The following is a 26,230-nucleotide window of genomic DNA, read 5'->3' on the forward strand; positions in this document are numbered from 1 at the left end:
AAATTTGCAACTGCAGTTGGAGACGTCCAAAATTGGGTTTCGATTATACCGATTTGGACGTCCCTGGGAGAAGGACGTCCATCTTCCGATTTTATGTTGAAAGATGGACGTCCTTCTCTTTCGAAAATGAGCCCAATAAGTATACTGGGATCCTTTTACCAAGCTACGGGAAAAATGGCCCTGTGCTAGCGGTGGGGGCTGTTTTTCCTGTGCACCAGGACCCTTTTTACCGCAGTGGGTAAAAAGCCCCCAGACACACATGGCCATGTGGTAGCAGAACGCTAACCACATTTTCCATGCAACGGGGAGCCCTTACTGCCACCCACTGAGGTGGCGATAAAGGCTCCCTCGCTAACCGGCAGTACGCGGCGATGACCAATTACCACCAGGTTATCACCGTGCAAGCCATTTCCGGGGGTTTTATTTTTCCCCTGTAGAGGAGTGTGGTAGCCGTGTTAGTCCACTCTTAAGGTTATCAATAGAAATCAAACAAAATAAAACATGGAAAAGAAAATAAGATGATACCTTTTTTATTGGACATAACTTAATACATTTCTTGATTAGCTTTTGAAGGTTGCCCTTCTTCCTCAGATCGGAAATAAGCAAATGTGCTACCTGACAGTGTATATAAGTGAAAACATTCAAGCATTACTATGACAGTCTGACAGGGTGGGAGGATGGGGGTGGGTCGGAGGTATGCATGGGGACATCAAAGCATATCATTGATATTCTAACAGGATGGGTGTCAGCTAGCACATTTGCTTATTTCCGATCTGACGAAGAAGGGCAACCTTCGAAAGCTAATCAAGAAATGTATTAAGTTATGTCCAATAAAAAAGGTATCATCTTATTTTCTTTTCCATGTTTTATTTTGTTTGATTTCTATTTTTCCCCTGGAAATGGAGTGCGCTCGGCAAGGGACTACCGCTGGCAGCCGCGTTGGCCTGGCGATAGTCCTGGAAGAGCGAGCGGTAAGCCTATGAATAATATTATATTTAAGAAATTTAAAATAATAGTATTGTTTGGCCGATGAGGAGGTGGGCGCTGTCAATCTCGGTTGAATATAACTTCAATTCAACGAGATGCACCACTGGCGAACAAACTAGCTGTATAGCTTGTTATAGTTTCAATAAGTTCTGGTGTCTTTTGATGACATTGGGTCGGTTGAATTACGCTGTTTTTGAGTGTTTCTTGGACCTTTTGTGAATCTGCATTATCCTCCTTTGGGTCATACACAGTATTTTTAATTTTAATATTTGTTGATTTATTTAAAGGTCAGTGCAGCTCCAGTGACTAACAAGAAAACATTAATATCCAAAATAAGTAAAGGTAATATTCTCCACATCAATGAAGGCAATAATCAAAGAAAATTAACAAATTTATTTATTTATTTATTGCACTTGTATCCCACATTTTCCCACCTATTTGCAGGCTCAATGTGGCTTACAAAACCTGTCATGATAAAGTGAGAGAGAAACAACTTCAAATAATACATTCCAGTAGAGGCCAACCTAAAACTTTTCAGTTTTGGTGAAAACCAAATCAGCAACCAAAATTTGCTGATTGGTTTCATCTGAAACCAGCACCTCCTCCCCCACCCAGCAGAGAGCAGATCCAGCCAGGCTACCACCGCCACTATCCCCTCCTCACAGAAACTGGGTCCCACCAGGCTACCGCCACCACCACTACCCCCCTGCAGAGACCAGGACCCGACAAGCAGAGAGTGAGGCTGCCGTGGGAACTCTCAGCAACCATTTTTAAGGAGGAACCGGCGGGGACAGGACTGGGATAGCTCCTGCCCCAAAGAGGTGACTAGACCACCAGGACAGTTAAAGGTAGGCCTGGGGAGGGCCTTTGAGTGGTTAGGGCACCCCCTTGGTGGCACCTGCTCTCTTCTGGGGTCTGATGGCCAGTTTGGCTTATCAGGACCTGGTCTCTGTGGAGGTGGGGGTGAGGGTGGGGTAGCGGCGACCCAGTGAGACCTGCTGTCTCGGGGGGGGGGTGGGGGGGAGAAAATAGTTTCAGCTGAAAATGCACATGTTTTTTCAGTCAAAACCTGAATCTGAATTTCAGGCCAGTTTTAGTGCCGAAAACCTGTGACACACGGGTTTGTTTTTGGCTTGTTTTTGTGTGTTTTTCTCTAGGACATTTTTTTAAAAGTGGTACCTAAAGATATAAATACAGAGTACAAAACATCTGGAAAATAGTGATTTTCGAAACAAAAAAGTAGACACTTAGGATGAGATTTGTAGACATTATCAGCAAAACGTCTACAATTGGACTTGAATGTCATATCAAAAATGCCCCTCCGTGTCTCCATACACCATTAACTTCACTCCTAAGCCAGGAGGCAAGTATATGATTTCCGTCTCTCAAATTTACTGCTAACGCGTGCCACAATACTTGCATTGTGCCAAAGAAAGCTTCCTTCTGGAGTTCATAAGATGTAACATGTATAGGCAACCCATCCAAGTGGACTTTGACATTCTTTGCGCATACCATGACTGGAATAAATCTCACTCCAAAAACAGGTCATGTGGAGTATGGATCTCAGTCTCTCAATTTTACTCCTGTGTGAGCAGTTTCATGAATTTTTAGGCTGCAAATTCGACTGAAACATTTGCCACATTCAGAACATTTATATGGTTTCTCTCCAGTATGGATTCTTTCATGTATTTTGAGATCAGATTTTTGATAGAAGCGTTTATCACATTCAGAACACTCATATCTTTTCTCTCCTGTATGAGTAAACTCATGAATCCTCAAATTGTCTTTTCATCTGAAACATTTATCACATTCAGAACATTGATACGGCTTCTCTCCAGTGTGGACACTTTCATGTCTTCTTAAATAAATTTTTAGACTGAAGCTTTTATCACATTCAGAACATTTAAATGGCTTCTCTCCAGTGTGTCTTCCAGTGTGTCTTCCATGGATTTTTAAACTACGGTTTTGACTGAAACTTTCATTGCATTCAGAACATTTAAATGGTTTCTCTCCAGTGTGTATTCTTTTATGCCTTCTTAAGCTTTGTTTTTGACTGAAGCTTTTTTCACATTCGGAACATTTAAAAGGCTTCTCTCTAGTGTGTATTCTTTCATGACTTCTTAAGCTCTGTTTTAACCTGAAGGTTTTATTGCATTCCGAACATTCAAATGGTTTCTCTCCAGTGTGTATTCTTTCATGACTTCTTAAGCTTTGTTTTTGACTGAAGCTTTTTTCACATTCGGAACATTTAAAAGGTTTCTCTCCAGTGTGTATTCTTTCATGACTTCTTAAGCTCCGTTTTAATCTGAAGGTTTTATTGCATTCTGAACATGGAAATCGTTTCTCTCCAGTTCTGTGTTTTTTTAAGCTACTTTTTAAAATGAAGCTTTTGTCACATTTAGAACATTTAAATGGCTTCTTTCCTGTGTGAGTTATTTTACGATATTGTAAACTAGACAGATTCTTATAACACTCCTCACATTCAGCAAACTGAAATACTGATCCCCCAGCGTGGATTTGTTCATGGTTTTTTAAGCTTTGTTTTATACTGAAGCTTTTATTACATTCAGAGCACTGAAATGGTTTCTCTCCTGTGTGAGTTAATTTATGATATTGGAACTGAGATACATCTCTGAAACACTTCTCGCATTCAGCACATTTAAACAGTTTTTCTCCCGTATGAATTTTTCCATGTCTTTTTAAGCTGGCTTTTAGACTAAAGTTTTTATCACACTCAGAACATTTAAATGGCTTCTCCCTTGAGTGAGTTAATTTATGATAAGGTAATTTAGATAGCTCTCTGAAGCATTTATCGCAGTCTAAACATTTAAACGGTTTCTCTCCAGTGTGGCTTCTTTCATGTGTTCTTGAGTTCCATTTCTGAGAGAAACATTTATCACATTCAGAACACTGAAACAGTTTTTGTTGAGGACAATTTTTAATTATTTTATGCTTTCTTAAGCTTTGCTTTTCATTGAAGCTTTTATCGCATTCAGAACATTCAAACGCTTTCTCTCCAGTGTGGTTCCTTTCGTGTCTTCTTAAGTACTCTTTTAGACTGAAGCTTTTATCGTGTTCAGAACATTTTAATGTCTTCTTCCCTGTACGAGTTAATTTATATTATAGTTTTGTCAGACAGCTGAAACATTTATGACATTCAGAAATCTTAAAGTCCTTAGTTTAGAAGCATCCCGATGTTTAAATGGTAGCATTTAAACCTAGTTACTACAAAGCTAAGTAAAGGGGATAGGGAGAGGGGATGGGACTTGATATACCGCTTTACAATCAAAGCGATTTACATATTATATACAGGTACTTATTTTGTACCTGGGGCACTGGAGGGTTAAGTGACTTGCCCAGAGTCACAAGGAGCTGCAGTGGGAATCAAACTCAGTTCACCAGGATCAAAGCCTGCTGCGCTAACCATTAGGCTACTCCTCTACTAAAGTTCATATGACAAGGCAGGGAAAGGGAGTGGTGTGGGTGGGCCTGCAATGTAGACCTGCATTCCCCATTTCACAAAGGGAATGTGTGCTTCACTGAAAAAACAAACATCGGAATGTACTGTCCCCTCAAGCCCTTCAGCTATCCTGGTGAACATCCCCCCTGGCATCCCCAACAACAAATACTCTCCAATTCTAGTCCCCCCCATGACCCACACCTCCCGAATACAGCCCCCCCCCCCCGACAAATTTAATATGAATTGGAGAGAATTTTTCTTCACTCAACATGCAATTAAACTCTGTAATTCGTTGCCATAGAATGTGGTAAAGGCGGTTAGCTTAGCGGGGTTTAAAAAAGGTCTGGACGGCTTCCTAAAGGAAAAGTCCATAGTCCATTATTAAATTAACTTGGGGAAAATCCACTGCTTATTTCTGGGATAAGCAGCATAAAATGTGTTGAACTTTTTCGGGATCTTGCCAGGTATTTTTGACCTGGATTGGCCACTGTTGGAAACAGGATACTGGGCTTGATGAACCTTTGGTCTGTCCCAGTGTGGCAATACTTATGTACTTATGACAAGGAAGACCTTCTCTGCGCTAGCACCAACCACATGGTGGACTCCCTCCCCAAAGAAATCCCCCTCTAGCAGCTTTAAATACCTACAAGAGGGGAAAATCTCAAAAAATGAGATAATCTAAGAAATCATTCAGAGCAACTTACACTTCAAAGACTATGCAAGCCAGAAACACGTCAGTGCAAAGCAGTAATCCAAAGGGAAGAACTGCATGAAGGACTTCCAATCTATTTCTTTGTGGAGAAGATATAGGCCAGCAAAATTATCGTTACTTAATATTAAAACATAATAGTACGGTCATTTTTCACTGCAAAACAGTTAAAAACTGCCGTGAAAAGGTTGAAAACGCTGGGAACAATATACCTTCCACACAACGGGGGAAGATTCTATAGATGGCGTCTGGAAAATCCACGTGGAAATCATTTTCGCCTAAGCGTAGTCTATAAGATTTAGACACAGTACATAGAATACGCTTAGTTGATATCCCAGCGCCTAAAACTACGCCAATGAAAGTGTGGCGTAAATCCCTGCACGTAGATTTACGCGGACTGGGCCATGTTCTCTAACAACGCACGTAAATTTGGGAACATCCACGAAATGCCCACTTCTCCGTCCCTTTTTGGATGTGTGCATTAGAATTTAGAAGCAGTGAGTTACAACATACACTTAGCGAGTTGTGTACGTAAATTCTGATTATTGCCAATTAGTGCTCGTTATTACTTAACTGCTGTTAACACCACTAATTGGCTAACAACACGTTAGATTTGTAGTCTTTAAAAAAAAAAAAACCTCCGTACTTGTGTCTTTTTTTTTTCTGTTCTCATCTTTTCAATTTTTCATTTAATCTTTTCTTATTTCATTCATTCTTCCAAACTTCTTATCCAAGTAACGGTAGAAGAATGTTTGGAAGGGTATGGCTCGTGAACTCTAAATCAATGCCGCTCCTGATGAAGTATTAAGTGAAATGGTGGCGCACTGTAGAGCGGATCGGTAATTAAAATAAAGATAAGTGACCGCTACATTTTATTCTTGAAAGCACTGGATAAGAAGTTTGGAAGAATTAATGAAATAAGAAAAGATTAAATGAAAAATTGAAAAGATGAGAACAGAAAAAAAAGACATAAAAAGTAATGAGGTTTTTTTTTAAAGACTCATGAGGAAGCTGCTCAGCCACAAATCCAGCGTGTTGTTAGCAGAATACACTGAGCTTCTGAAGTCTTTTTTCCCTCTGAATTACTACTACTAATCATTTCTATAGCGCTACAAGGCATACACAGCGCTGTGAATTAAATGTCTTTTGAAATTATAGGACTCGATACTGTTAAATCTAACTTGCACTATTGGTGATAGTGATTACTCTTTTTGTATGCCACCAACAGCTCCTTTACAGAGAAAGATCCAATACAATAAAAATTCAATTCAATAAAACAAATTGGAGAAAATTTTTCTTCACTCAACATGTAATTAATTTGTTGTCAGAGAATGTGGTAAAGGCAGTTAGCTTAGTGGGGTTTAAAAAAGGTTTGGATGGCTTCCTAAAGGAAATATCCATAGATCATTATTAAAATGGACTTGGGGAAAATCCACTGCTTATTTCTAGGATAAGCAGAATAAAATGTATTGTAATTTTTTGGATCTTGCCAGGTACTTGTAACCTGGATTGGCCACTGTTGGAAACAGAATGCTGGGCTTGATGGTCCTTCGGTCTGTCCCAGTATGGCAATACTTTTGTACTTATGTAATACTATGAAAAACATGCCAATGTTTCTTCAAGATCTGTAAGGCGGCAGCAAAAAGAGCAAACAGGATGCTAGGAATTATTAGGAAAGGGATGGTAAATAAGACCAAGAATATTATAATGTCTCTGTATCGCTCCATGGTGCGACCTCATCATGAGTACTGTGTTCATTTCTGGTTGCCGTACTTCAAAAAGGATATAGCGGAATTAGAAAAAGTTCAAAGGAGAGTGACTAAAATGATAAACAGAATGGAAGTCCTCTCATTTGAGGAAAGGCTAAAGAGGTTAGGGCTCTTCAGCTTGGAAAAGAGACGGCTGAGGGGGGATAGGATTGAGGTCTATAAAATCCTGAGTGGTCTAGAACAGGTAAAAGTGAATCGATTTTTCACTCGTTCAAAAAGTACAAAGACCAGAGGACACTCAATGAAGTTACATGGAAATACTTTTAAAGGAAATGTTTTTTCACTCAAAGAATAGTTAAGCTCTGGAACTCGCTGTTGGAGGATGTGGTAACAGCAGTTAGCATATATAGGTTTAAAAAAGGTTTGGACATGTTCCTGGAGGAAATGTCCATAGTCTATTATTGAGATGGACATGGCGGAGCCCTGGGACTGATAGCATGGGATGCTGCTACTAATTGGGTTTCTGCCAGGTACTTGTGACCCGGATTCACCATGTTCTTATGTTTTTTTTCTCCTTTACCACTAGTAGTTTTTCGTGCTTGCAGAATTTATCTTCCATCATGATGCCCGATGGGACACATTTGCGTATGATATCACTGAAACGCATACATGGTGTGTGGAATAAATAGCGTTCCCAGTGCTTTTCAACCTTTTCACTGCAGTTTTTAATTTTTTCACAAGGATTTTTTTTTTTTGCGATTTTAGTACCCTGTACCTGCGGTAAAGAATGACCATAATATTGTGTTTTAATATTAAGTAGTAATAATTTTGCTGGCCCATATCTTCACCACCAGGAAATAGATTAACAGGAAGTACATTGAGCACTTCCTCCCTTTGGATTATCGTTTGGCAGATAGACGTGTTTCTGGCTTGTGTATTCTTTGATGTTGTATAGTAGGTTGCTCTGAATGATTTCCTAGATTATCTCATTTTTTGAGACTTTCCCCTTTACACAGATCTTAAATCACAGTAGCGTTATTATCCTTGAGAGAGGAATTTGTATAGTCTGCCATAATTGCTGGTACATAAGTTTTTAGAATATATTTGCTCTTTTTACATAAGCACCATACTTTTTCTCCGAGTACAACTATTCTTCACTATATCTTTGTTCTGTTATGAACCTCGGAGCATGTCTGCACATCGGCTGTCATGATTTATTTCTCATTTATCTATATGGATCGTATTTGCACACATTCCATAACTCAATGTTTCTCAAGTCCGGTCCTGGTGTACCCCTTGCCAGTTGGGTTTTCAGGATCTCCACAATGCATATGCATGAACCTGATTTGCATATACTGCCTCCATTATATGCAAATCTCTTTCATGCATATTTGTGGATATCCTGAAAACCTGACTGGCAAGGGGTACTCCACTGGCCTAGGGCAGCAATTTCTTAAGGCAGGAAAGAGCAGCTGCAGTCAAAGCAAGGGTTCTCAACCCAGTCCTAGGGACATACTAAGCCAGTCTGGTTTTCTAAATATCCACAATGAATATACATAAGAAAAAGTATTTATTTATTTATAGCTGCATTTGTATCCCACATTTTCCAAACATGTTTGGTTCAATGTGGCTTACAATGGAAGATCATAGAGTGTTACATTTTACATGGTAGAGAGATACATTTAAGATGAACATTGGGTAGTGAGTTACGTTTAGGATGAGCATAAGATACTAGGGTACGTCGTGATAGCTTCAAAGATAGGGAAGGGGAGCTGGTGATCTAGAGTAATTACTTGTTCGGTTGGTTTTAAGTGGTTATGGGTGGATAGGAGGTAGGTTATTTGGGATGTTAGAGATATACTTGGGTTGATTTGTGAGGAGGGGGGTTGGTGTTATGTTGACAATGTGGTTGATGTGTTTTTGTTGGGTGAAGATGCTTTCACTGCCTCCATTGTATGCAAATCTCTTTCATGCATACTCTTTGGGGAGATCCTAAAAACCTGACTGGAAGGGGTACTCCAGGACCGGACTTGGGGAACACTGCCGTAACTGATCCCTATCCACTATCCCCACTCTATATATGGTGCCTTAATTTGTATGCATCCAGATTTATAAAACTGGTGTATGGTCAGAACACACCAGTGTGTAACCTAAATAGAGGTGCCTGGTTATAGAATTGCTCCCCCCCCCCCCCCCCCCGGATTGTTTGACTCTACTATACCTGCTTGACAGTCAGCTGAAGGATCTGGGTTGTCCTTGGAGGGGTCATTGTGCGTCCATTCCTCTCTCTGCTGTCCATCGCATGTTCTGTGTCCCTCGCTATTATTCCAGGATCCTTTATCTGTTGGATAAAAATAAGAGTACGATCCGACTGTTAAGATCTGGTCTTCTCTTCCTATCTCTCTCAGAAAAATGGCAAATGTCAGCATTGTTGTCTAGGGTTGGTCCCAGGTCCAGTTCACAGAGGCAGTGGGTTCCCAAAGAATACGCAATCCTCAAGGGGTTTGGATATATAAAGTATATTATATTTGCAGATATGTATAGGCTCAGAGCACTTAGTACAGGTAAATGGTACAGGGCTGTATCTGTGTGTGTTTAGGGAGAGAAAGAAAGGATAGGGTGTTTGTTCAGAGGAAGAGAGAAGCCTTGGGGTTGGGCTGCAAGAGGTATATATGTGTGCAGAGAGAAAGGAAGAGAGAGAAGCTGCCAGCCCCCAGAGCCCTATGCTCTGGGGCTCAAGATGGTGGTGGGCAGAGGGAAAGAAAAAGAGAGAAGTGCAATCTGCTTGTCGAGAGACAGAGAGAGAAGTGCCCCCCTGTGCTCTGCTTTATACCTAATAAGAACAGAGGGGGAACAGGAGCAGAGAGTGAGATCAAAAACTTCTCTCCTTCCCAGTTACTTCCTTTACAAAACTCCAGATTACTTTCTGAAGTCAGGAAAGGTGAGAATTTTCACAAGTTCTCCTGTTTGAAGTCCCTAGTGATGGAGCCTCTATGTCTGGCTTCCGTTGTTCTCAAGCCCTGCTCCCAGATAGGACAAAAGGTATGTTGATCAGGAGCAACTGAGAAACAAAAGGGCTATCAGGCCTCTGAGCACCATTTGGTCCATTTTGCCATCCTCAGTGGTTCCTGAGGGAGGGGTGAGTTCTCAGAGGTCTATATTAATACTCTATATTAACTTTAAGTATGTCCAGCGTATGTCCAGCTATCCTGACACCAACATACTTGAGTTTTCATAAAATTTCAAAGACCTATTTATTTCAAAAGTATTCTGTTTCTTCCTTTCTTATTCTAACCTGCTTTGAACCACTTTGTCGGAGTTGGCGGGATATAATACCCATATCACATTAACTTTACTGCTATGGAAAAAGTCACGTGGAAGGGAAATTTTAAAACAGGGTGTCCAGGTTAAGTACTACTACTACTATACTATTTAACATTTCTAAAGCACTACTAGGGTTACGCAGCGCTGTACAATTTAACATAGAAGGACAGTCCCTGCTCAAAGAGCTTACAATCTAAAGGACAAATGTACAGTCAGTCAAGTAGGGGCAGTCAAATTGGGGCAGTCTAGATTTCCTGAAAGGTATAAAGGTTAGGTGTCGAAAGCAACATTGAAGAGGTGGGCTTTGAGCAAGGATTTGAAGATGGGTAGGGAGGGGGCTTGGCGTAAGGGCTCAGGAAGTTTATTCCAAGCATAGGGTGAGGCGAGGCAGAATAGGCGAAGCCTGGAGTTGGCGGTGGTGGAGAAGGGTGCTGAGAGGAGGGATTTGTCCTGTGAGCGGAGGTCTCGGGCAGGAATGTAAGGGGAAATGAGGGTAGAGAGGTAATGAGGGCTGCAGACTGAGTGCATTTGTAGGTAAGAAGGAGAAGCCTGAACTGTATGCGGTATTTGATCGGAAGCCAGTGAAGTGACCTGAGGAGAGGAGTGATATGAGTATATCGGTTCAGGCGGAATATAAGACGTGTAGCAGAGTTCTGAATGGATTGAAGGGGGGATAGATGGTTAAGTGGGAGGCCAGTGAGGAGTAGGTTGCAGTAGTCAAGGCGAGAGGTAATGAGAGCGTGGACGAGAGTTCGGGTGGTGTGCTCAGAGAGGAAGGGGCAAATTTTGCTGATGTTAAAGAGGAAGAAGCGACAGGTCTTGGCTATCTGCTGGATATGCGCAGAGAAGGAGAGGGAGGAGTCGAAGATGACTCCGAGGTTGCGGGCGGATGAGACGGAGAGGATGAGGGTGTTATCAACTGAGATCGAGAGTGGTGGAAGAGGAGAACTGGGTTTTGGTGGAAAGAGGATAAGCTCGGTCTTGGCCATGTTCAGTTTCAGGTGGCGGTTGGACATCCAGGCAGCAATGTCGGATAAGCAGGCCGATACCTTGGCCTGGGTATCCGCGGTGATGTCTGGTGTGGAGAGATACAGCTGGGTGTCATCAGCATAAAGATGATACTGGAAACCATGAGATGAGATCAGTGAGCCCAGGGAAGAAGGTGTAGATTGAAAAAAGAAGGGGTCCAAGGACAGATCCCTGGGGAACTCCAACAGAGAGCGGGATGGGGGTGGAGGAAGATCCATGAGAGTGTACTCTGAAGGTGCGGTGGGAGAGATAGGAGGAGAACCAGGAGAGGACAGAGCCCTGGAACCCAAATGAGGACAGTGTGGCAAGAAGTAAATCATGATTGACAGTGTCAAAAGCGGCGGATAGATCGATGAGGATGGAGTAGTGGCCTCTGGATTTGGCAAGGAACAGTGAATGATACATACCTGTAGCAGGTGTTCTCCGAGGACAGCAGGCTGATTGTTCTCACGACTGGGTGACGTCCGCGGCAGCCCCCACCAACCGGAAAGAAGCTTCGCGGGACGGTCGGCACGCAGGGCACGCCCACCGCGCATGCGCGGCCGTCTTCCCGCCCGTGCGCGACCGCTCCCGCCAGTTGAATGACTAGCAAAAGATGAAACACACAACTCCAAAGGGGAGGAGGGAGGGTAGGTGAGAACAATCAGCCTGCTGTCCTCGGAGAACACCTGCTACAGGTATGTATCATTCACTTTCTCCGAGGACAAGCAGGCTGCTTGTTCTCACGACTGGGGTATCCCTAGCTCTCAGGCTCACTCAAAACAAGAACCCAGGTCAATTGAACCTCGCAACGGCGAGGGTACAACAGAAATTGACCTACGAAGAACAACTAACTGAGAGTGCAGCCTGACCAGAATAAATTCGGGTCCTGGAGGGTGGAGTTGGATTTACACCCCAAACAGATTCTGCAGCACCGACTGCCCGAACTGACTGTCGCGTCGGGTATCCTGTTGGAGGCAGTAATGAGATGTGAATGTGTGGACAGATGACCACGTCGCAGCCTTGCAGATCTCTTCAATAGTGGCTGACTTCAAGTGGGCCACCGACGCTGCCATGGCTCTGACACTATGAGCCGTGACATGACCCTCAAGAGTCAGCCCAGCCTGGGCGTAAGTGAAGGAAATGCAATCTGCTAGCCAATTGGAGATGGTGCGTTTCCCGACAGCGACCCCTAGCCTGTTAGGGTCGAAAGAAATAAACAATTGGCGGACTGTCTGTTGGGCTGTGTCCGCTCCAAGTAGAAGGCCAATGCTCTCTTGCAGTCTAATGTGCGCAACTGACGTTCAGCAGGGCGGGTATGCGGCCTGGGGAAGAATGTTGGCAAGACAATTGACTGGTTAAGATGGAACTCCGACACCACCTTCGGCAGGAACTTTGAGTGGGTGCGGAGCACTACTCTGTTGTGATGAAATTTGGTATATGGAGCATGAGCTACTAGGGCTTGAAGCTCACTGACCCTACGAGCGGAAGTAACTGCCACCAAGAAAATGACCTTCCAGGTCAAGTACTTCAGATGGCAGGTATTCAGTGGCTCAAAAGGAGGTTTCATCAGCTGGGTGAGGACGACGTTGAGATCCCATGACACAGTAGGAGGCTTGATAGGGGGCTTTGACAAAGCAAGCCTCTCATGAATCGAACGACTAAAGGCTCTCCAGAGATGGCTTTACCTTCCACACGATAATGGTAAGCACTAATCGCACTAAGGTGATTCCTTACTGAGTTGGTCTTGAGGCCAGACTCTGATAAGTGCAGAAGGTATTCAAGCAGGTTCTGTGCAGGGCAAGAACGAGGTTCTAGGGCCTTGCTCTCACACCACACGACAAACCTCCTCCACTTGAAAAAGTAACTCTTTTTAGTGGAATCCTTCCTAGAGGCAAGCAAGACCCAGGAGACACCCTCAGACAGACCCAACGCAGTGAAGTCTACGCCCTCAACATCCAGGCCGTGAGAGCCAGGGACTGAAGGTTGGGGTGCAGCAACGCTCCGTCGTTCTGCAAGATGAGAGTCGGAAAACACTCCAATCTCCACGGTTCCTCGGAGGACAACTCCAGAAGAAGAGGGAACCAGATCTGACGAGGCCAAAAGGGCGCTATCAGAATCATGGTGCCGCGGTCTTGCTTGAGCTTCAGTAAGGTCTTCCCCACCAAAGGTAGGGGAGGATAAGCATACAGGAGGCCGGTCCCCCAATGGAGGAGAAAGGCGTCCGACGCTAGCCTGCCGTGTGCCTGAAGTCTGGAACAGAACAGAGGCAGCTTGTGGTTGGTCTGAGAGGCGAAAAGGTCCACCGAGGGGGTGCCCCACTCTCGGAAGATCTTGCGTACCACTCTGGCATGGAGCGACCACTCGTGCGGTTGCATGACTCTGCTCAGTCTGTCGGCCAGACTGTTGTTTACGCCTGCCAGGTACGTGGCTTGGAGGAGCATGCCGAACCGACACGCCCAACGCCACATCCCGACGGCCTCCTGACACAGGGGGCGAGATCCGGTGCCCCCCTGCTTGTTGACGTAATACATTGCAACCTGATTGTCTGTCCGAATTTGGATAATTTGGCAGGACAGCCGATCTCTGAAAGCCTTCAGTGCGTTCCAGATCGCTCGGAGCTCCAGGAGGTTGATCTGCAGATCCTTTTCCTGGAGGGACCACAGACCCTGGGTGTGAAGCCCATCGACATGAGCTCCCCACCCCAGGCGAGATGCATCCGTCGTCAACACTTTCGTGGGCTGTGGAATTTGAAATGGACGTCCCAGTGTCAAATTGGACCGGATGGTCCACCAGAGCAGTGAAGTGCGGCAACTGGTGGAGAGGCGGATGACATCTTCTAGATTCCCGGTGGCTTGGAACCACTGGGAAGCTAGGGCCCATTGAGCAGATCTCATGTGAAGACGAGCCATGGGAGTCACATGAACTGTGGAGGCCATATGACCCAGAAGTCTCAACATCTGCCGAGCTGTGATCTGCTGAGACGCTCTGGTCTTCAAAGCCAGGGCCAGGAGATTGGTGGCCCTCGCTTCGGGAAGGTAGGCCTGAGCCGTCTGGGTATTCAGCAGAGCTCCTATGAATTCCAGAGACTGGGTTGGCTGGAGATGGGACTTTGGGTAATTTATCACAAACCCCAGCAGCTCCAGAAGCTGAATAGTGCACTGCATGGACCGGAGGGCTCCTGCCTCCGAGGTGTTCTTGACCAGCCAATCGTCGAGATATGGGAACACATGCACTCCCAGCTTGCGTAGGTAGGCCGCTACCACCACGAGGCACTTGGTAAACACTCGTGGGGCAGAGGCGAGCCCAAAGGGCAGCACACAATACTGAAAGTGCCGTGCTCCCAGGCGGAATCTGAGATACTGTCTGTGAGCTGGCAGTATCGGAATGTGAGTATATGCGTCCTTTAAATCCAGGGAACATAGCCAATCGTTTTTCTGAATCATTGGCAGAAGGGTGCCCAAGGAAAGCATCCTGAACTTTTCTTTGACCAGGAATTTGTTCAGGCCTCTCAGGTCTAGGATGGGACGCATCCCCCCTGTTTTCTTTTCCACAAGGAAGTACCTGGAATAGAATCCCTGCCCTTCCTGCCCGGGTGGTACGGGCTCGACCGCATTGGCGCTGAGAAGGGCGGAGAGTTCCTCTGCAAGTACCTGCTTGTGATGGGAGCTGAAAGACTGAGCTCCCGGAGGACAATTTGGAGGCAGGGAGGCCAAATTCAGGGCGTATCCGCACCGCACTATTTGGAGAACCCACTGGTCGGAGGTTATGAGAGGCCACCTTTGGTGAAAAATTTTAACCTCCCTCCGACCGGCAGATCGCCCGGTACGGACACTTGTAGGGCGGCTATGTTCCCGTGGATCCAGTCAAAAGCCCGTCCCCGGCTTTTGCTGTGGAGGCGCAGGGGGCTGCTTAGGCGCACGCTGTTGACGAGAACGAGCGCGCTGGGGCTGTCCCTGTGCCTGACGAGGCCTTCGGGCCGGCTGGTTGAACCTACGCTTCGCAAAAGAATAGGGTGCAGCCTGCCGGGCCCAGGAAAAACGTCCACCTGTGGAGGTGGATGCTGAAGGCGCCCGGTGGGAGAGCTTGTCGAGAGCGGTTTCCCGCTGATGCAGTTGGTCCACCATCTGCTCGACCTTCTCACCAAAAATGTTATCCCCCCGGCAAGGGACGTCGGCCAGTCTCTGCTGGGTGCGGTTGTCCAGGTCAGAGGCACGCAGCCATGAGAGCCTGCGCATCACTATACCTTGGGCCGCAGCACGAGATGCCACGTCACAGGTGTCATAGATACCCCTGGACAGGAACTTTCTGCACGCCTTCAGCTGCCTGACCACCTCCTGATAAGGCCTGGACTGCTCCGGCGGGAGCTTCTCGACCAGGTCCGCCAGTTGTTGCACATAGGTCCGCATGTGAATGCTCATATAGAGCAGATATGATTGGATGCGGGTCACGAGCATGGAGGATTGGTAGGCCTTCCTCCCAAACGAGTCCAGAGTGCGAGACTCCCGCCCCGGGGGCGCCGAGGCGGTATCCCTCGAACTCCGTGCCCTCTTGAGAGCAGAATCCACGACCGCTGAGTCATGGGGCAATTGTGGCCGCATTAGCTCTGGGTCGGAGTGGATCCTGTACTGGGACTCTGCTTTCTTGGGAATGGTGGGGTTAGTTAATGGTCGCACCCAGTTCCGAAGCAGCGTCTCCTTAAGGACATTGTGCAGCGGCACCGTGGAGGACTCTCTAGGTGGTGATGGATAGTCGAGGACCTCGAGCATCTCGGCCCTCGGCTCTTCCACAGAGACCACGGGGAAGGGAATGCTGATAGACATATCCCGCACAAAGGAGGCAAAGGAGAGACTCTCGGGAGGCGAGAGTTTCCTCTCCGGTGAAGGCGTGGGGTCCGAGGGAAGGCCCGTAGACTCCTCTGAGGAGAAATATCTAGGGTCCTCCTCTTCCCCCCACGAGTCCTCATCCTCGGTGTCGGACATAAGCTCATGTAGCTGAGTCCTGAACCGGGCCCGGCTCGACGTCGAGGCACCAAGGTCTCGGTGTCGTCGAGCGGTGGACTCCCGCGCCGGCGGGGACGGAGCTCCCTCCATCGACGTCGACGGGGACTCCACCTGCGTGGCGGTCGAGACCGGCACCGCAAGCGGCGGCGGTGTCGACAGCCCCGGCGCCGGGCTAGAGCTCGCCGGCGCCACAGTCATCGGCGCCGAGGGCGCAAGCACCCCCGGCGCCGGCACAGCCTGGCGCATCAACCCTTCCAGGATCCCCGGAAGGATGGCTCTGAGGCACTCGTCCAGGCCCGCTGCCGGGAAAGGCGGTGGGGCCGGTAGGGGTGTCGGCGCCAGAAGCTGCTGGGGGCCAGGAGACGGCACCGAGGTGCCGGAACCCCGATGCGTCGGTACCTCCACAACCGACGGAGACCTCTCCTCTCGACGATGACGCTTCGGCGTCGCCTCCTCTCCGATATCCGGATGCACCGAGGGCGACCGGTGACGACGCTTCTTATCTTTCTTGCGATGCCCGTCACCGGCGCCGGAGGGCATGGAGGAGGAGGAGGTCGATCCCCCTCGGTCTCGAGGTACCGGGTCAGACAGGGTTCGGTCCCGTGGCCCACGAGCTGAGGGAGTGACCGGGGCCGACTGCCCACGCGGCCTCTCACCCCCACTCTCACCGGAGGACCGGCGGGCCGACGGGACCTGTTCTCCTGGGGTCGCTGCCATCGGTGCCGATGTCTCGGGCATCGATACCGGTACCGAAGGGCCGGGCGTCGATACCGATGCCTTCGAGGTCGACGTCGAGGGGCCGGCGCAAGTTCCAAAAAGACGGTCCCGCAGAACTTGCCTCGCAACCTGAGTCCGTTTCCGGAGACCGAGACACAGAGAACACGACTTGATATTGTGCTCCGGCCCGAGGCACTGGAGGCACCAAGCGTGGGTGTCGGTCTGCGAGATCGGCCGGCCGCAGCGACCACACTTTTTAAATCCACTCGGGACCTTCGAGGACATCGACGGAAAAATCGCGTCGGCGAAGTCAAAGTCGTCAATGGTGGCTGAAATCACACCACAAAAAGGAAAAACGACCGTGCGGCCACTAGGCCGCAACGCAGCGTCCCCGCTGGAAGCGAGGGAAAAAGGGGAGCGCGTGCTCCACACGCGCAGGGTTTCTTTTTTTTTTTTTGAAAAAAGAAACCGGACGGTAACTAGACCGAAATAAACAAAGAAAAAAGCACGATCGGCGTAAACGCGATCGAAATCCGGCGGCTGAACAGAGAGAGCGGCGAGGCACGACTCTCTCCAGACGCGGAAAAAAAGGAACTGGCGGGAGCGGTCGCGCACGGGCGGGAAGACGGCCGCGCATGCGCGGTGGGCGTGCCCTGCGTGCCGACCGTCCCGCGAAGCTTCTTTCCGGTTGGTGGGGGCTGCCGCGGACGTCACCCAGTCGTGAGAACAAGCAGCCTGCTTGTCCTCGGAGAAAGGTCATTACAGACTTTAGAGAGTGCTGTTTCAAGTGTCTGCAAGGCTGCCGAGAGGGGGGGCAGGGGGGACAAAATTCCCCGGGCCCGGCATCGCAGTCCCACCCGCCCTCCATCGTCGACTGCCACCGGGCCGGGCCGAGAGGAGGGGCAAGGGGGACAAAATTCCCCGGGCCCAGCATTGCAGTCTCACCCGCCCTCCGTCGTCAACTGTCTGCCACCGGGCCGGGCCCCCTGCATTGAAATCACTGCGCTTCTCACCTCTGTGTGAAAGCGCTACAGGCAGCAGCAGATCGCCTCCCTTCGGGCTCCCTCCTTCCCTCCCTGTGTCCCGCCTTCGTCTGGTGTAACATCAGACGAAGGTGGGACACAGAGAGGGAAGGAGGGGGCCTGAAGGGAGGCAATCTCCTGCTGCCTGCAGCGCTTTCACACCTCTGAGAAGCGCTGTGATTTCAATGCAGGGGGCCCGGCCTGGTGGCGGACGGAGGGGGGCGGTCTTGCCCTGGGCCCGGCCCAGTCTCTCGGCAGCTTTGAGTGTCTGGAAGGTGCTTATCTTTTAAAGCAGAAACAAACAGGAGACAGTCTACTGCAGAAGCATGACAGACAACCAAAGAGCAGCAGTGATCAAAGGAAGGTCAAACGAAGCAAGAGTTTATCCAAATGTCAACTTTAATGGAAACAGGACCCAACCTGGCCAAGTTTTGGAAAGACCTTCGTCAGGGGTCTACAGACAATAAATATCATAAAATCAATAAACACATAACAAAGATCATCATCAAACTAGATTACATACAAATAATAGTAAGAACGCAAACTTTACTACATAGGTTTCCACACTACAATGACAGATTCAAAGCATGTACTGCAGTACCCTGTCAACGTATAAAATATCTCATAAATGTCATTATTACTGCCCATAATGTATAACTTCAAACAAGATAAATCTGGAGCAGAGAGGCAGACCGAGGGAGGAGCAGTCAGACACAGGAAGGTAAGAGGGTGGCACCATGCTCTTGGAGGTCAGGGAATTTTGTTCCCCCCACCCCTTCCTCTTGGCGGCCCTTAAGATTCCTGGCGTCAGAAGGTTCTGCTCCCTCGGTATGTGTGTCCCCTGCTCCTGTGTGTCGGGACCCGGATGATTGCGTTAACGCGATAACCTGGGTCCTGGCACACAGGAGCAGGAGAGTGACAGACGGAGGAAGGAGCAGATGCAGGAAGGTAAGGGAGGGGAGATGGTGGCCCGAGTTTGGGGGCAGTGGCCCTGCCCCAGCTCTGTCTCTTGGCAACCCTGGCAAGTTGCAATAATCCAAGTGTCATTGTACTAAACTTTGAACCGCTGTCTGAAAATCAACAACAGAAAGCATTAATTTCAATTTACTCAAAAGTTGCAGCTGATAAAAAGAAGGAACCTGGGACTGCATCCAAGACACCCAAATTCTTACTGATTTACAGGCAACAATACATCTCGATATTGTATAACGGTTGGCAAGGTAACATCTAAACAATGATGTAGTTACATAACTTCAGTTTTTGCAAGATGCAAAGTTAACCTATTCCTACTCACCCAAGCATTAATTCCATCCAGGTAAACAGTCAATCTAGTATTGAAATCACAGTTACACTGCAGTACTTTTAAAACGAATAGGAGGAAACGTTTTTCATTCAACAAAGAGTTAATCTCTGGAGCTTGTTGCTGGAGGATGTGGTAAAAGCAGTTGGCATATCTGGGTTTAAAAAAAGGTTTTGACAAGTTCCTGGAGGAAAAGTCTATATGCTATTGAGACAGACATGGGGAAGCCACTGGATGCCCTGGGATTGGTAGCATGGAATCTTGCTCTCTTTGTGGTTCTGCATGGAATCTTGTTACTCTTTAGGATTCCAGAATCTTGCTACTCTTTGGGGTTCTACATGGAATGCTGCTACTATCTGGGTTTCTGCCAGGTACTTATGAACTGCATTGGCCATTGCTGGAAACAGGATACTGGGCTAGATGGACCATTGGTCTGACCCAGTATGGTTGTTCTTATATCCAAAGGGGGGGAAATGTTATCTGCATAAATTCTGTATAAAACCTCTAATTTCCAAAATACCTCACCCAAAGCTGTTAAATACAGGTTAAATAATAAAGCAGATAATGAGATCCTTGCAGGACACCCCTACTGACTGGAAACATCCTTCAGGTCACCCTTTTCACACATACTTGAAAATTCTGCCCCTTCAAATAAGAGATAAACCAAGTCAATGCATGTCCTCTAAGTCCCATTCCATACAACTTTTTTTTTTTTTAATGTTACATTTGTACCCCGCGCTTTCCCACTCATGGCAGGCTCAATACGACTTACATGGGGCAATGGAGGGTTATGTGACTTGCCCAGAGTCACAAGGAGCTGCCTGTGCCTGAAGTGCCAAATAAGTCCAAAGTCAAAGCCACATCTAAATTATTTTTGCATATATTTAGCCCTATCTGAATCTAAAATGGCTCTGATAAACTAGTATGAGGTGTAAAAATATGCATAACACACAGCCATGTACTTTTGGGGGAGGCATGTACAGGGCTAGAGTGTTTTTAAATTGAATATTTATAAATTTTACAACATTTTCCAGAAAATATCATAAAAAAACAAAAGAAAAACATAACACAAAGAGAGAAATGGAAGTATTTATAAAACCTTAATATATAAAAATAAATTAAAAAAAAACAAATGGGTGAAGGCTGGGGAAGAGGAATGAGACAAACTGGCTGAAGGCTGGGGAGGGGGCATGGAGAAACTTGGTGAAGGGGCATGAGAGAATGTGAGTGACGGCTGGGGAGAGAGACATGAGAGAAAGAAACAAAGAGGGTGAGAGAGATAGGGAGAGATGATTGTGCTCAACAGGAGACAGCCAGTAGGAAAGAGTGAGAGAAATGCCCCACTTCAGGCACAGGCAGCTCCTTGTGACTCTGGGCAAGTCAGTTAACCCTCCATTGCCCCAGGTACAAATATACTTAGATTGTAAGCCCATCAAGTACAAGTACAGTGCAAGTACCAGAATAGTTATATATGTAAACTGCCTTGATTTGTGCTTCAATAGAAGGTGGCCTAGTGCTTAGGGTGGTGGACTCTGGTCCTGTGGAACTGAGTTCAATTCCCACTTCAGGCACAGGCAGCTCCTTGTGACTCTGGGCAAGTCACTTAACCCTCCATTGCCCCATGTAAGCCCCATTGAGCCTGCCATGAGTGGGAAAGCGCGGGGTACAAATGTAACAAAAACAAAAAATAAAAATGCATGCCGCGATTAATTGTGTGATTAATATGAATCATGATTAAATTATTTAATCGTTGCCCACCCCTATTTTTTTTTTAAGAAACACACCATGACAATGTGGTTTGGGGGGAGGATTTAAAGGGGGGGAGACAACTGAGAGTTTAAAAGGGATTGTTGACATAAGGGGGGGTCTTTAAATGGGTATAAATCAGTGTAAAAATGGTGGTGCTCTGATATGGGTTATGTAAATATTTTATGCCAGGAAGCTATTTTAAATGGTTTGTACAATTTGGTTTGCGCTTTCATGTCATATAATTGCAGTAATTATTTGTTCCGTTATGCGCAGATGAAGCTGTGTATTAAGCTGCTATATATGAACTAATAAATACCTCTTTTAAATTAAAAAACAAAACAAAACACCAAGACAATGCAGAGGTCAACATGACCTGCTCCACGTTCCCCATCTCCAGCAGGTGTCGCCCCTTCCCACCCCCTTGGTCAGCTTTACTTATCCAAAGTAGGGAAAGAAATAGTGGGACCAAAAGAGAAGAGAACATTTTCCTCTGGAGAAATAAATGAGGCAAACATTTGATTAGAATCTAGATTTCTGTTGTAATTAGGAGTATTTTCAAACAAAATTATATAGTAACACATGGAACTTTGTAAGTCTAAGTGCTTTGAAAATGAGCCTCAAAATGGTATATAGCAAATTAGGTGCTGAATGCATAACTGCTTATGCAGTGCAGTAAAACTAGTACATAGAGGGGCATAATTGAACGAAAACGTCTATCTCCATGGGCGTTTATCTCCGAGAACGGGTCCGTGAAGGGGCGGACCGAACCGTATTTTCGAAAAAAAATAGACATCCATGTTTTATTCGACAATTTGTGAGCTGGGCGTTTTTGTTTTTCAGTGATAATGGAAAATGAAAGCGCCCAGCTCAAAAACAAATAAATCCAAGGCATTTGTTCGTGGGAGGGGCCAGGATTCGTAGTTCACTGGTCCCCCTCACAAGCCAGAACACCAACCGGGCACCCTAGGGGGCACTTTTACAAAAACAAAAAAAAAGGTAAAAGAGCTCCCAGGTGCATAGCACCCTTCCCTTGTGTGTTGAGCCCCCCAAATCCCCCTCAAAACCCACTGCCCACAAGTCTACACCATTACTATAGCCCTAAGGGGTGAAGGGGGGCACCTACATGTGGGGGTACAGTGGGTTTGGGGGGGTTGGACGACTAAGCATTAAGCAGCACAATTGTAACAGGTAGGGTGGGGATGGGCCTGGGTCCACCTGCCTGAAGTCCACTGCACCCCCTAACAACTGCTCCAGGGACCTGCATACTGCTGCCAGGGAGGTGGGTATGACATTTGAGGGTGAAAATAAAAAGTTGTGAAACATCATTTTTTGTGGTGGGAGGGGGTTAGTGACCACTGGGTGAGTCAGGGGAGGTCATCCCCGATTCCCTCTGAGGGTAATCTGGTCATTTAGGGCCCTTTTTGGGGCCTTATTCGTGAAAAAACAGGATCCAGGAAAAGTGCCCTAAATTCTAGCTACAAACGCATACTTTTTTTCCATTATTGGCGAAAGGCGCCCATCTCTCCTCGGCCGATAACCACACCCCAGTTCCACCTTCGCCACACCTCCGACATGCCCCCGTCAACTTTGTACGCTTCCGCGATGGAGTGCAGTTGAAAACGTCCAAAATCGGCTTTCCATTATACCGATTTATTCGTTTTTGTGAGATAAACATCTATCTCACGATTTGGGTCGAAATCTAGGCGTTTTTCTCTTTCAATTATAAGGTGGATAGTGTGTTAATGATTGCAGAACTGTACATTATGATAAAAGTAACAAGTTTATCATGGTACTGAATTCATTGAAAGATTGCTTAGACAATTTACTTCATAAGCAGTATTGACCCTTTTTTTTTTCATATTTCCTCCATTATTGCTTGTTCAATTGAAAGTTTTTACTCAGTGTAAAAAATCATTATCACATCACTAATTGGTTTCTTTAAATTTAAAATTCATCCATATAACTTAATAAAAATAACATGATTTCAAAAAAAAACAAAAAACAAATGAGAAGAGAACAGATTTTGGCCCTTCCAGTGCCCAATTGCTAAATGGTACTGACTGTCCTTAGTAAAGACATCTACAAGGAATTTTATACTTACCTGTTACAGGAGGGTGAATCTCTTCGGTTGTCTCTGATTTAAGATGATCCATTAGTGAGGGATCTTCCTCTTGTTTAACACTCAGGGAGACCACAGACGTTATGATCGGAAAGCCTGTGATGAAGAAACAAGCATGTTATTATCAGGAAACTGATTTTAAGCCTCCAATTTTGATAGTAATGACCCATCTCCTGTGATCTGAAATTTCAAAGTCTTTTAAATTTACTTACTCATGGTGGGATCATTCAGGTTCTCTTTTCCCTCCCACTCACAATATTGAGTGAAATATTTCTCATCTTCCTTTTTAATCTTCAGTATAACATCAGAACTAGCCATTGTATAACCTGTCAATAAAACGTAGTATAATTACATTTAAATTGTAGAACCTGGTGTAGAAAATGTTTTTAGTGTGCATAGATTTCAGAGTTTATTTACTTGTTACATTTGTATTCCACATTTTCCCACCTATTTGTAGGCTCAATGTGGCTTACATAGTACTGGAGAGGCCTTTGTAGGCTCCGGTGTGAACAAATACAGGGTGATGTTGTGGTAAGATCAAGTTCATGTGGCACAGCCACATTAGGGAATCGGAGAACGGAAGAGTTGTGTTATGTCCATTACGTGCTTTAGTTTGGTTGTGTTGCAGAGATCAGGCATTTAAGTTGGATAGGTAGGGTATGCCTTTTTAAACAGGTTGGTTTTTAGTGATTTCCGGAAGTTTAGGTGGTCGTACATTGTTTTCAAGGCTTTTGCTAATGCGTTCCACAGTTCTGTGCTTATGTAGGAAAAACTAGATGCGTAAGGTTTTTTGTATTTAAGTCCTTTGCAGCTTGGGTAGTGCAGATTTAGATAAGATCGTGTTGATTTGGATGTATTTCTAATTGGTAAGTCGATCAAGTCTGTCATGTAACTCGGGGCTTCTCTGTAGATGATTTTGTGAACCAGGGTGCAGATTTTGAAGGCGATGCGTTCTTTGATTGGGAGCCAGTGTAGTTTTTCGCAGAGGAGTTTTGCGCTGTCAAATCGCGTTTATCAAATATAAGCCTAGCTGCCGTGCTTTGAGCAGTCTGAAGTTTCTTTAAGGTTTGTTCTTTACATCCCGCATAAATTCCATTGCAGTAATCTAAGTGGCTTAGTACCATTGATTGTAACCACATTTATTTGCTGTATTAAGATATGTGTGTAAGTGTCTAGTATTGCTTAGTAAAAGGCCCCCCCCCTTGGAACCTAACGAAAAGACATCCCTAGGAATATAATTGGTGTCTTAACATTTAGCCCGTGCTAAATCAGTTAGCACACTTTAATAAAAGGGCCCCTTACTGTAGGAATGTTTGTTTGTTTGATTGTTTGTTTTTAATATTGAGCCCAGTGCCTTTAGTATGTGCCTCATACTCTACAAGATATCACCAGACAGCTCCTTGAACTTGAAGGGACACCGCCTTCCTAAAGGCCAGAAAAATTTCCCTTAGTGATGCAATGTGATCCCCTCCGTCCTCATTCTTCCTAGTCTGCTGGCAATAATGGAGGAGCACTGTCCTCTTTAAAAGAAAGAAAACACACTGCAACGATAAAATTAAACCCTAACCAGGAAGCCATGTCTGATCGCAGCAGCCTACGGGTCTCATCGAGGTACAGGCAGACACTGAAAAGGAAGCAGAAAAGAGCCAAAGCCCAAGGGGGCTCAGAAAGAGGACTAGACACTAATGGGGGTGAGGGAAAGGGGAAACAAAGCTCTGACTTACCAGCAGCCACTTAAGATCCGAAGCTGCAGAGAAAAGAGTCTCTGCCCACTCCCTGCCTCTTGCTTCAAGCAGCCTCTGGAAGTTGCAAAAAGGTTGCAATTTCTTTACCAAATGTCTCCCCCCTGGCTGATATCCTGCAGCTCAGCTTCTCAGGCAGCTGGGAAAAAAAAAACCCAGAAAGAAATCTGAGAAGGCAGGCTACTCTTAAAGGGGAAACACCCCACAATGATCTGTCTATTCCATACGACCTAATAGTTATCTTGCCAACCACTGTAAAACCCAGCATCAGACAACCTTGTAAATGTAACTGAATCTGAATCAATGTAATCTCTAACTCATAGGAGCCGACTCTGTGGGTACTTGAGCACCCCCAATATTGAGAAAATTCCTTGTTTTGTATCCAAGGAAGGGTTATTTTCACTGGGCTTAGCACCTCCAATAATTTTGAAAAGTAACAACTGTTAAATGTAAGCCACATTGAACCGAAACTCGTTTTTGGATAATTGTGGGATACAAGTATGAATAAATAAAATAAAAAATAGTTAAAGTCTGACCATAAAGAAAGAAAAATCAGCCACTCTCCAGGCCCACAGCTGGGGAGGTTTCTCTGTAGCTCAGTAAGCAATTTTTAAACTGCTCTGCTGAACCCTTTTGTCCTTCTGGCTCCGAAACCATTCCCGTGCTTCAGTTTATGCTATAACTAAACGATTTGTCTGGTGGAGAGGGAAATGTGGGATTGCATTTCATGCTGTCTACGGAGAACCCCTGCTAAAGGTAAGTAATTCCACTTTGGCCAATCACAGCCGGCAAATGCAGTTCCACAGCTGGTGACTGACCAGGAGGAGTAAACAGTTGTGATGAGACCTATAAATCTGCTGCAAACATGTTTATGCAACCAATGATCTGTGCCAAATCAAGGACCTTAGTGGGGAAAAAATCTTCAGCAAGGCAACAGAAGAACTGTAACCCTTGTGGTCAAACAGACAATCAGTCACAACAAGGGTGACAAAAGAAAGGGCTGCAGATGATGATATTACTACTACTTATCATTTCTATTGCGCTACTAGACGTACGCAGTGCTGTACACTTGAACATGAAGAGACAGTCCCTGCTCGACAAAGCTTACAATCTAATTAGGACAAACAGGACAAACAAGAGATAAGGGAATATTAAGGTGAGGATGATAAAATAAGGGTTCTGAAACAAGTGAGTAAGGGTTAGGAGTTAAAAGCAGCATCAAAAAGGTGGGCTTTTAGCTTAGATTTGAAGACGGTCAGAGATGGAGCTTGAGGTACCGGCTCAGGAAGTCTATTCCAGGCATAAGGTGCAGCAAGATAAAAGGAACGGAGTCTGGAGTTAGCAGTGGAGGAGAAGGGTGCAGATAAGGGAGATTTACCCA

At 45.9% G+C, this 26,230-nt stretch overlaps 1 protein-coding gene across 1 annotated transcript; it reads right to left on the bottom strand.

Annotated features, from left to right (window-relative positions):
* Positions 1-2,493: 2,493 nt before the first annotated feature.
* On the bottom strand, positions 2,494-24,943 carry LOC115464953 (gastrula zinc finger protein XlCGF26.1-like). Its single transcript, XM_030195344.1, has 5 exons — positions 24,832-24,943; positions 23,320-23,433; positions 23,090-23,203; positions 9,087-9,206; positions 2,494-4,088 (listed from the first exon to the last, which is right to left on the bottom strand). The coding sequence occupies exons 2-5, from the start codon at positions 23,423-23,425 to the stop codon at positions 2,776-2,778; spliced, it is 1,653 nt and encodes a 550-aa protein (XP_030051204.1). The 5' UTR covers positions 23,426-23,433; positions 24,832-24,943; the 3' UTR covers positions 2,494-2,775.
* Positions 24,944-26,230: the final 1,287 nt, after the last annotated feature.

This window comes from Microcaecilia unicolor, chromosome 3 (assembly GCF_901765095.1).
Source record: "Microcaecilia unicolor chromosome 3, aMicUni1.1, whole genome shotgun sequence".
In the NCBI taxonomy this organism is placed as follows: Eukaryota; Metazoa; Chordata; class Amphibia; order Gymnophiona; family Siphonopidae; genus Microcaecilia; species Microcaecilia unicolor.

Bases quoted from the DNA above. Each gene is read 5' to 3' on its own strand.
- LOC115464953 (XM_030195344.1), bottom strand. From the start codon at position 23,425: ATGGCTAGTTCTGATGTTATACTGAAGATTAAAAAGGAAGATGAGAAA. The intron at 9,207-23,089 runs GTAAGTATAAAA...TTTATCCAACAG, and splicing joins GATTCACCCTCCTGTAACAG to ATAAAGGATCCTGGAATAAT. The intron at 4,089-9,086 runs GTATAGTAGAGT...TAACTCGTACAG, and splicing joins TTCAGCTGACTGTCAAGCAG to GGAAGAAGACATTAAAATGT.